This window comes from Taudactylus pleione, unplaced genomic scaffold, assembly GCF_031769625.1.
Source record: "Taudactylus pleione unplaced genomic scaffold, aTauple2 ptg000575l, whole genome shotgun sequence".
Classification (NCBI taxonomy): Eukaryota; Metazoa; Chordata; class Amphibia; order Anura; family Myobatrachidae; genus Taudactylus; species Taudactylus pleione.
In genome coordinates, this window is record NW_028284977.1 from 949,484 (window position 1) to 961,242 (window position 11,759).

An 11,759-nucleotide genomic window follows, 5' to 3' on the forward strand; every position below is an offset into this window, starting at 1 on the left:
AACCGTGTGGTGATAGTTCTCACTAATCACAAAAATCTGGCCTACATTAAGATGGCGAAAAGGTTGAACGTAAGGCAAGCACTCTGGGCCCTTTTCTTCACCTGCTTTAATTATGTAAGTTTGTTTCTACCTGGGTCCAAGAATATTAAAGCGGATGCCCTGTCTCAAAGCTTCTCTGTTTGTCAACCTCCCAAGGCTTTGGAATAGTCCATCATTTCGGCTTCAAGGATCCATTGTGTGGTCACCATGACCCTGGCAGATTCTCTCAGGGCTTGCCATGCTGAAGCTCCTCTTAGTATGCTATCAGTTCTGCTGTTTGTCCCAGAGAGACTTCATAAAGTGGTGTTGAAGGACTTTCATTCCTCCAAAACAGAGGGTCATCCTGGCATTTCTAGAACTATTGAACTTTTTGTTGATCTGTGTGGTGGCAGTCCATGTCGAGAGACACTCGTGTGTTTGTCCTGGCCTGTGGTGTATGTTCTAGATATAAGACCCTCAGGATTACTCCAGGTCTGTTGTGTCCTCTTCCAATGCCCTCTAAACCATGGACCCAAATTGCGATGGACTTTGTCATTGACCTTCCTGTGTTTTCTCATTGTACAGTCATCTGGACCATTGCAGACTGTTTTCCAAAATGGTGCATTGCATTCCTCTGGTCAAGTTACCATCTGTCAAGGAGTTGTCTGCACTGTTTCTATAGTCTGTCTTCAGACTCCATGGGCTTCCGGAGGATATTGTCTCAGATCAGGGGACACAATTTGTTGCTCAGTTCTGGAGGTGCTTTTGTGTGGATCTTGGCATCAATGTCAATGGGCAGACAGAGTGGGCCAATCAGTCCCTGGAACAGTACCTCTGCTGTTTCATCTCTAAGTGCCAAGATATTTGGGCTTCACTGTTGCCCTTTGCAGAATTTGCCTATAACAACTCCTGCCATTCTGCTTCCTCCATCTCTCCCTTCTACTGCAAATCTGGGACCCATCCTTGGAGCAATTATTTTGAGCCTTCAATAGCCAGAATGCCTTCTTCTTCATCCGTTTCTAGGCTGTGGTCAGTTTGGAGGAAGGTGCATCAGTCTCTCCTACTAGCATCAGTTCGGTCCAAAGTGTGGGCTGATAAGCATCAAAGGCCCTGAAATTTCAAAATAGAAGACTTGGTCTTGCTGTTAAGTAGAAATGTTAGTCTACATCAGAGGTCACAAAAATTGGGGCCCAAGTTCATTAGCCCATTTTGTATTATTGCTCAAGTGAATCATGTGGCCTATTGAGTGAGATTACCGAGGACTCTTAGGATCAATAATACCTTTCATTGCTCCATCCTGAAACTGGTGTTTCTTTCCTACCAAGTTTTTTCCTAGACGTCTGATCAGACCTCCAACTGTACTCATGCAGAGGTGCCAGGAATTTGTCGTGGAAAAGATCCTAGACTCCAGAATTTCCCAGGGATATCTTCAGTTTCTGGTTCACTGGAAGGGGTATGGACCAAAGGAGCATTCCTGGATCCCATAAAACTCTCCAGACAAACCAGAGTTTAGGGGTTCCATAACCCCTCATCAAGGGGGGGTATTGTCACAAGCCACAGCACTGCTAATTCTGTGTGAGGTGATCGCAAGGTCAGCATTTGCTGATGCTCCACCTACCTCTTGTCCATCATTCCGGGATCAGCCCAGATATGCTCCTTCATCCATGACATTCTCCTGTGAATGCTGCTCCGATGCCGATGATAGCATTTAATGTGTTTCTGGTTCTAGCATTGTCTCCTGTATTCAGTCGACTTAGCTGTATCCAGTCAGCTTCAATGTGCCTGCTGTTTGTGCCATCTAGGTGGCATGGTCCGCATTCATACTACTGGCCACTTGTGTCATCTTGGTGGCACAGTCTGCATTCCTGCCCCCTGCTGTTTGTGTCATCCAGGTGGCATAGACCTCACTCAGTATCAAGAGTGCAGAACCCAGCATCCTGTGGCTTGTGTCAACCCGGCAGCACAAATCGCACATCAGAGTAGGCGTTCCTGTGTACTGCCACTGGTATCATCCTGGCGGCACCAAGCATACCTCAGCATCCTATGTACGTATTCTTGTGTACGACCGCTGGTGTCATCCCAGCAGCACTAAGTGCACTTTAGCGTCCTGTGTACGTAATCTTGTGTACTACCGCTGGTGTCATCCCAGCGGCAATAAGCACACTCAGCGTCTTTTTGCCAAGTCTATCAGCCCTCAAGACTGCTACTCAAACCAGAGGCTGCTACCAGCCCAAAGGCCGCATCTCATCTTACTGGCCCACAGGCCACAGCCAATCAAGTCACTTCCAGCCCTCCAGTCTACTTCATGGCTGCATCTAGCAAAAGGCATACCAGCCCTCAAGGCTGTTGCGAAACTAATACATTATTGTCTGACCTGAGCCTGAACACATATACAGTCACATCCTCTCTGATGATCAAATAAATGTCCTATCAAAAGGATTAACCTTTTCACCCACACATTGATTCAATGGTTTCCATTGGTAATAAAAACCTACATTTTATTGGAAGAAAACTACTACTGATGAAATTTCATGCCAATAAAAACAGAATAATAACACCAATATTTAGAGATACAAAACAAAAGAGAATCGGACCACCTATAATCTCTACAGTGGAAGAACTTATGACACTAGCATTGTCTGAGATATATATGGAAGAAGAACAGGAAGCACTACTTACTGTATCTTAGAAGACCTGGATAGTCATATTCCTTTTAGATCAGGAGTCAGGAAAAGGACAACTTGTAAAAATAAGTCTACATTCCACCCAAATGTCAATATATGCCCGAAATTAGGGATTTCAAGAACATGGTATCCAAAGAATTGGATGCCCCAGAACAACAAAATCCATATATCAATCATGACAACATCAAACCAAGTAAATGGAGGGCCCTCAAAGAAATAAAGAAATGGGAAGACATTTCGATAAAACTATCAAATAAAGGCAGCAACATCGTCCTATGAATAACATGGACATACATGAAAGAGGCTCTAAAACAACTAAACAATACAATATGCTATCACAATAGAAAATGCTACTATATATATATTCATATATATATATATATATATATATATATATATATATATACCTAAAACACTATAATTTATATACATAGATTCAAGTGTGCTCCCCAAAGATAGTTTGTCTCTATTTTTTAATCCTTAAAAGAAATTCCTTTCTCTGTAGTTTATATACCCAAACATGGTGGAGCATATTTGGATATATAATCATGTTGTGCAGGACTCTATCTACTTCTGCATTACTGATTTACTAAGTAGAAGTTTTCTTTAAGTCCCGTGCATGACATGGAATGTTTTATGGGCACATTTTGTGGTTAAGCCTCCTTACATTTGGAGAGATTGGAGAGATGTTAGAGGGAGCATGCAGGTGTTGACTGACTACCCTAAAGGTGTCCCAAACAGCACAACAAAGATTCAAGTGCACCTGGCAGGGGAGTAATACTTGTGGGTGCTCATTCACTGGCATAAAACATGCACTGATGTTTATAAGAAATGACAGCTGCATCTGATTGGTTGAATATGTCTTGATACCTATTAAAATGTTTGGATCAGTGGACTATAATAAACTTTTGGAACAGCCATGTCCAATGATTCACCTATAGCACCTGCATTTCTCAAATAAGTGAACCTCAATGTTTATTATCAGGCACTGATGAGTAATAGTTAGTAAGCTATAAAAACACATGGAAAATCAATTATCTTTTTGTTTAGATGTTAAAACACACATGGAGGTGCAGAGGCTGCAATTTGAGCAGTAATCTGAGAGAACACAAGGAACAGACTGGCGATGTGTCTCACTGAGATAAGATGTAAAGGCCAATGATCAGGCCCAATACAATATGTAGCAGTCAGAGTTTTTTATATAGCAGCACAACGAAAGTACAGACCATAGTGTAGGGTAGTACAGTCTACAAGGCCATGGTCAGAGCCCTTAATCAGTTCATAGAGTAACAAGAAAAAAGCCAGGTATTGCCAGTAAATCTATCCTTGAAATAGTGAGTGCAACCTGGTATCAAAGCCAGTAATTCAACCCAACCATGGAGAGAGCAAATCAGGATCAAAGCCAGTAATTCAGTGTGAGAAAGCCAACATCAAAGACTGTATTCTGATCCAGGAATAGTGACCACAAACTTGGGTCAAATCCAGTAATTCTGTCTGAGAATGGTGACAGCCAAAATGTCTGGTATCAGTAGAATTATTACACTGCAACCAGGAAACAGGAGCAGTGCTATCACCATCACCTGCATAAACGTCTGAGGGCAGATAAAATACCAGCTTCCAATCATAAAGACTGCAAAACCTGGCAGGTAATAATTAGATGTACTATATGTGGAAAGACAAACAATGAAACAGTCAGTTGTGAGTGATCAGATTGTCTTCAGCTGATGATAGCAGCTCTCTCCTTATATTGTTTGAGGAAATGATAAAGACACTCTAGACCAAGGTTTCTGTAAAAAAACCCTTTCTTAATCTTGCTGCCTGATGATTATTTCCTGGCGCCCAAGCCCTATCTTCTGGACCATGGTCTTTACAGTGAACAAATAAAAAATTGCTAAAAAATCAGCGCTCTAACTTAAAAATGAAGTGTTGGTGTTGAGAAAACGAACAAAATTGGTGGTAGTGTCAAGATCCCAATCCCAAATAATAAACAGATCGTCTACTGTATGTAATGGCAATAGAGGACCAGGCGGCCATTGTGCCCGCCACCCCACATGAGTTCATCTTCGACTTTCCCCATGTAGAGATTGGCGTAGCTCGGTGCAAACCTGGTCTTTCCAGTGAACAAGATAGTGGGTTTGAACTTGATCTTTCTTAGCCTCCAATTGTTTTTCATCAACATATTCTGGAGGGTCATTGATAATTACTGATCATGATTTAGCAAAGCTTCTTCTAGAAAAAATCTTTGATGTAAAAACTGCTTTCAGCAAGGAACAATGAACGGTTTTATGTATCTGAAATGACTTGGGTAAATCAAGTTGTTAAGAGACTGAATTTATCTTATTAAATTAGCTGGTTTTCTATGAGTAACAAAAAAATTATTGTACCAACATCTGAGCAAAACAATTCTAAATGAACTTCTAAGTAAACTTTCTTTATGCTTATAGCCTTGTCCCTTACCTTAGGAACTTCACATCAATTCACCTTCGGAAAAGATTGTGACCGATAGATTCAGAAATAAGGAGAGAACCCTGAAGTAGCATTAATGGAATTTTTATATGAAAACTACAGTAAATGTTCTAGTCAATGATCTACAGTACATATAACATCTCAGGATTATTTCTAGATATTGATTAATTTGTTTAGTTTGACTATTGGTCTGCTGAAGGTCTGAGGAGAAAGCAACCTTAATGCCTAAAGGCACACATCCACATGCTGACTAGCGAAACATCCCCATCCCCTGCAATGCCTACACAGAATGATTAGTCGTTCAGTGTAGGCACCCTACATCATCCCCAAACATGGCCAATCTGTTGGACGATGATTGATGTCGGAAACGACCATCGGGAGAGCGCATTGCTAGTCGTTTCCGACATTATAGTGCATGATTTGTGCATGATTAAAGAGCGATTGCATGATTATGATGTTGTAATCGTGCAATCGCTCATTAATATCGCCTAGTGGATGTGCCCCTTAACACTGAGCAGAGAACCTTGCAGAATCATGCAATAAATTGGGATGCAATATTGGAAACAATTGATCACAGACATATACTACTGTCCTCTCCTGGCACTAATCTGGTGGACATGCTGCCCCTATACTGAGACAATAATAGGCAGAAGATGTAGTCAAGGATAAAATCCAGGAAGCAATTAGGAGACTGTGGAAGGCCTTTTGCACAGTATATTCCTGTGATCAACAAGATGATAAATTATAAACTTTTGATATCAATTTTATTAACAATTATCAAAACTTGTTATAAGAAATGTGTACGACACAAAACACAGAAATCGCTTGGTTGATCTGTGACAATACTTCCTCTGATCAGGAAAACCAAAATTCAAAGAGGTCATTGACCATAAATGTTAGTGTGTAGTGAATGTGACCAGATTCAATGATCATGTTGTGAAGTGTGTGACCAGCTAAAGTATTTCCCTTTATTATAAGTGCCCATAACAGCTTGTGAGGGGGCTGCACTTATTGTAATGAAGAAGTTGCTACATACTAGACATGTGCTGGTCATCTTTGTGTTTTGGTTTTGTAAATCCACCTTTAAGTGTTTTGGTTTCTGTTTCTGATAAAAAACAATAAAAACATCTAAAATGTTGGAATCCAAAAACCTGAGTTTGGGTTTTAAATCCAAGTTGTGAACCGGCAACAGAACCGAAACAAGACTCGCTTTCTACCGGGACACAAAACTCGGAACCCCTAAGTTTTGGTGAGTTTGGATTTCAGATATCAGGACCTGCACATCTCTACTTCAGATCCATATAGTGTCCAGTATAAAGCCTAGATAATCATCTCATATATAAATCATATAATGCCACTAATGCCTCCAGGGAATAGTGACAATGTGAACGTGTGATGTACATAAGTCACCACATTCTGTCATATAGGTATGCTGAAAAATTATTGCTAATATAAATCAAGTCAAAGGATTTACAGTAAAAAGCCCAAATAAATGTCAGATGGGGAATCCCAACACTATATAATATGCCAACAATAATTACATCACAAAGTAAAAGTTTATAACATTTTAAGAAAAAAGATTATTAAAAATTATATTTAACATTATACTCCCTGTACAAGATCCCCAGATCCCGATGCAATGACAGATGTTCTCCTGGCTACAGAAAAGCTTCTAATGGAGGATTCCATGTCTGCTGCTATGATTGTGTCCCGTGTTCTGAGGGAGAAATGTCCAATGTTACAGGTAGGGATGTGACATACACAGGAAGAATCATCTGTACAATAACTAAAGTTACTGTACAATACAATGTCTATGGGAACTGCACTCAGGATAGACATACAATAGAATTAAATATAATACACAAATAACAAAATAACATCTTTCTTCATGTCACTTGTTTATTGATTGAAAAACACAAATTAGGGTCCTCATACTAATGTGTAAATGGTGACAATGCTATTGACTTGTAACCCTGGTTAAGGGTTAAAATAAGTACTGTACTCATAAATGATTGTAATATTTATAAATGTACAATTTGTGAGGTAAAGTATATGTATAAAGATGTATTTATTGTATTCATGTACATGGCCTTCTATAATTTATGTGTACAGGTATAGTATATCTATTTCATGTATTTACATGTAAGTTTATATGGTACTTCTTTCTTTGGTGGGGATGTGTCTCATTGTATGGGATACACACACAGGGCGGAGTGATATCGCTGGGAGTGGTTGGGTTCCTGTCAGGAAAAAAGGGGCATGGACAGAGAGAGATAGGAGGAGCTGCCAGCAGACAGAGGGCTGGAGTGCTCACCCCCCTGTGTCCCAGGTGGCAGCTGAGTGGTAGGTAGGCTCCTGGGCACAGGGGGGGTGGATTTGGAGAGGGAGCCCAGCCAGAGCTGGGGAAGCAGGTTGACAGTGGCATCCCAAGAAGCAGCTCACCATGCAGCACTTTGGTGGAGTGGCCAGTAGTGTTGGTCCCAGAAGCCAGGTCAGAGGCTGAGGTCATGGGGATGGAGCAGCAGCAGTGGTCCCGACGGGGGAGCTGTACGGTGGGATTGGCGGTGAGCAGAGGCCCATAACTGCAGTTGAGTGGCTGCATTCCAGAAGGTGGGCTCGTATGCTCATAAAATTGAGGCAGAGGCAGAATAGCAGCAGTAGCGGCCAGTGGAGGTGTGGAACCAAACATGAGAGGTGTAAGCTGTAGGAAGGAGGCGGGTTATTGTCGGACCAGGCTGGGGTTACTCTGTTAGTGTATTGAAGCCTCATCGTATGCTCTTTAATCAGCAGCTGTGGTAGTGATGGCAGCAGAGCCCCAGCAGAGAAATCCTCAGGTCCATAAAGGTGATGGTATGAATACTAATGCTGATCAGAGAGTAGACTCCAAGCTCTGCCCATACATAGCTACTGTACATTAGTAGCATAGGAGTGCAAGTAGGAAAAATAACACTAGTATTGATGGCTGACATTTGTACTACCAGCCATTGAGCTGGATAGACTTCCCTAAAATACTAGCCTTAGCAAATAGCTGAGGGAGGGGGAAATACATATACACACACACACATATAAATATATATATATATATATATATATATATATATATATATATATATGAATACATTTGAAGCAAAAAGGCTAACTACCAACTCAGGAAATATTCCAAAACTCAGGAGGTGGATTGTAACTAAATGCTATTCTCTTAGAAACATTTGCAACACATGTATAAACTTTATTTATCCTCCAGTGGATATAGACAGCAGCATGAAGGAAAAGTTACCGTCAAAGAATATACCGACAACAGAACTTTTATATACTAAAAGTTAGGAACAGCATATTATCGACAAGTGTCATAGGGACTGACAGTGGTGTAAAGTACTTACCCCGTATTAAACAAGTTGAGGACTTGCAATGTATCAAATACAGTACTTTATGACCACAGGTGTTACAGTAAAATATGACTTGTATTACCACTATATACGTCTAAGTTATTAATTTATATACAAGGATTGAGTGTTACTCTGTTCAGTTAAATTTTACCACTCATATTGTAATTCGGTTATGTGATTACATAATGTCTATACAAGATGTTATTATTTGCGAGTGTAAGTTGTGATCTTAAGTAAAATTATTGTTTATTCTCATTTGGGTTTTCCCAAGTAGGCCCAGTCTACTACCAATATTTGGGTGGAGGCACTGAATTAATAGTAATAGAAGGTAAAACCGCTTAACATGAGATTGAGGGTGGGAAAAAAAGATTACATAGGAGTTAGTAACCTGGTGCCCCTTTAGTGGGTAAAGGGGGGTTACAGACTTAAACAGCAATTAAGCAGTAATACCACAACCCCCTAAAATACTATAGTTCTGATGCTGTTTTCAGCTAGTGACCCCAGTTTATTGAACTTCAGGAGTGACTCATTCTACCTATCTGAGAGACTTAAATATATTAATTATATTGGTTATACTCTAAAACCCCTCAATGGGGCACCTAATCCATGAAATATACCAGGTTGAAACATGGCAGAAACTTCCATTGCTAAGAAAATGGGTGGAGGCAATTTGTGTAATTTTTTTTTTACTGAATGTTAATGTTGTTCAGTTGTTTTATTATTAAGAGAAATACTGACCAATACTGATAATGTGTTATTTTATACTTAATTACAGACAGTGAGAGCTGCCATAGATGCCCTGATGATGAGTGGCCGGATGAGAGAAAAGTGAGCTGTATTCCCAAATCGTACGACTTTCTGTCATATGAGAAGGACATTGTGGTGCTAATTTCTGCAGTAACAGCTTCGTCTTTTTCTGCCATAACATTATTTATATTAGGGAACTTTATTTATTACTGGGACACTCCCATTGTGAAAGCCAATAATCGGGCTGTAAGCTTCATTCTCCTGGTCTCCATCTTGCTGAGCTTCCTCTGTGTGTTCTTCTTCCTCGGTCGGCCAGTGGATATAACCTGCAGGCTGAGACAAACATCATTTGGGATCTTCTTCTCCACAGCTGTCTCCTCTGTACTGGCCAAGACAGTCACTGTCTGCATTGCTTTCAAAGCCACCAAACCCGGCAGTCCCTGGAGGAAGTGGGTCACACTCAAAGTGTCTAATTATGTGGTGATTGTGTGCTCCTCTGTCCAAGCTCTGATCTGTGGTATCTGGCTGTCTGTTTCTCCTCCCTACCAGGAGTATGACCATCACTCCTATCAGGGAATGATCATCATTCAGTGTAATGAAGGGTCGGTGATTGGGTTCTACTCTGTGTTGGGTTACATGGGGATCCTGGCGGCTGTGAGCTTTGTTCTAGCTTTCATGGTGAGGACATTACCGGACAGTTTTAATGAGGCCAAGTACATCACCTTTAGCATGCTGGTGTTCTGCAGTGTCTGGATTGCAATGATCCCAGCCTATCTGAGCACCAAAGGGAAAGACTCGGTGGCTGTGGAGATATTCGCCATATTGTCCTCATGTGCTGGAGTTCTGGGCTGTATATTTTTCCCAAAAATGTATATTCTGCTTATAAAACCTGAACTGAACTCGAAAAAAACTATACTGGAGAAAAACAATGTTTAAAGGTACAAATACTCTATTCTTATGCAATATATAATTTTTTTTGTTCTCTGAATGTTGTGCAATTAAAACTTAGTTACATTGTAAGTTGGTTTATGCAAATACGTATAGATGCAGCTTGAGCTATTCAATGTGATCTCCCCCGCTGTCCCTGCTGTCCCTGCGAACTCAAAGGAAATGCCATGCAATACCCACAGTGCTTCCTCTAGCAGAGTTACTCAGCACAGACAATGTAATGGTTAGCATTACCACCTCACAGCACTGAGGTCGTAGGTTCAATTCCCACTAAGGCCCTAACTGTGGGGAGTTTGTATATTCTCCCTGTGCCTGCGTAGGTTTCTTCCGGGTACTCCGGTTTCCTCCCACACTTCAAATATATACTATTAGGTGAAATGTCTCCCAACACATATTAACCCTAGAGTATAGGAGTGTGTGCATGTGATATTGGTGTGTGATTGGATAATATAGCTACATTAAGCTCTTTTCACCTTATATTCCTGCTGCACTACTGTTAGAATTCTGCAAAAAAAACAAAACACTTAGTTACCATCTAAGGGAAACAGCATTTCTGCCACTTGAGCCATAGCCTTTTGCTTAGCATTTATACACATCCTACACCATACTGGCTCCACCCCCTTCCAGACAACTGCCAATCCTCTCCAGGCTGTGGGTATTTAAGGCAGGAGGTCAGTACACTGAGTGTTGGTTAAATTGCCTGCTACTTGTAGGAAACCTCCTCAGTTTACCTCCATGATTCCAGTTTCTGACCTGAATTGTCTCAACCTTCATTTGATTCTGTGTTTCCATGACCTTGGCCAGCTTTATGGATTTCTCTCTTTGCCTTCTTCCTGCCCTAAATCTGGACTGTTAATGGTTGACCCTTACTGCTGCCTACCCAGTGTTATGATCACATAAAAAAGACACCAACACTCCCTGTGGGACTTCAACATGTGACCTGTTGCAATTATAAACCTGTATCCTAACCAGCTGAGCCAAAGCAGATGTTAACCTTAGTACTAGCTCTTTATACTCTACTTGACCATCTATAGTATGTTTTTTCCGGGTTGCAGTCAGGAAGCCGATGGTCCAAATGCTGACTGCTGGCTTCCCAACTATCTAATCCCAGAAGGGGTCTAATGACAGGCATCCAAACCCCAACGCCTGTCATTTTACCTATGCTTGGAGGCAGTATTTTAGGCAGTATTTCATACCGATCCTGTTTTTTCCATGCCCTCCACTTTCTGGACTCAGCTAATTCCCTGCAGTCTATGGGGAGAAAAGTCCGGAAGCGAGGCTCAGCCTTGGCCAAATGATTGTGCTCACACAATTTAACCCAGCTGCTCCTGGTGCCTGTTTCTGATTTGGGATTTTCTTGACATGGGCTTATTTTACTACATCCCCGGCTCTGAGGCACTGAATCTCTGCCATTGTTTCCTGATTTCTGGATATCCTTTCTGTACCCTGCTTTGGACTTCTGTTTGACCAGCTGTGTGGAATCTTACCTTTACCTTGTTCAATCATGTAG

The 11,759-nt window shown here is 41.1% G+C and overlaps 1 protein-coding gene across 1 annotated transcript; it reads left to right on the plus strand.

Moving 5' to 3' along the window:
* The first annotated feature begins 246 nt into the window (after positions 1-246).
* On the plus strand, positions 247-10,237 carry LOC148481526 (vomeronasal type-2 receptor 26-like). Its single transcript, XM_088453284.1, has 3 exons — positions 247-510; positions 6,789-6,912; positions 9,330-10,237. Exons 1-3 carry the CDS (start codon positions 247-249, stop codon positions 10,235-10,237), a joined length of 1,296 nt encoding a protein of 431 aa, XP_088309410.1.
* Positions 10,238-11,759: the final 1,522 nt, after the last annotated feature.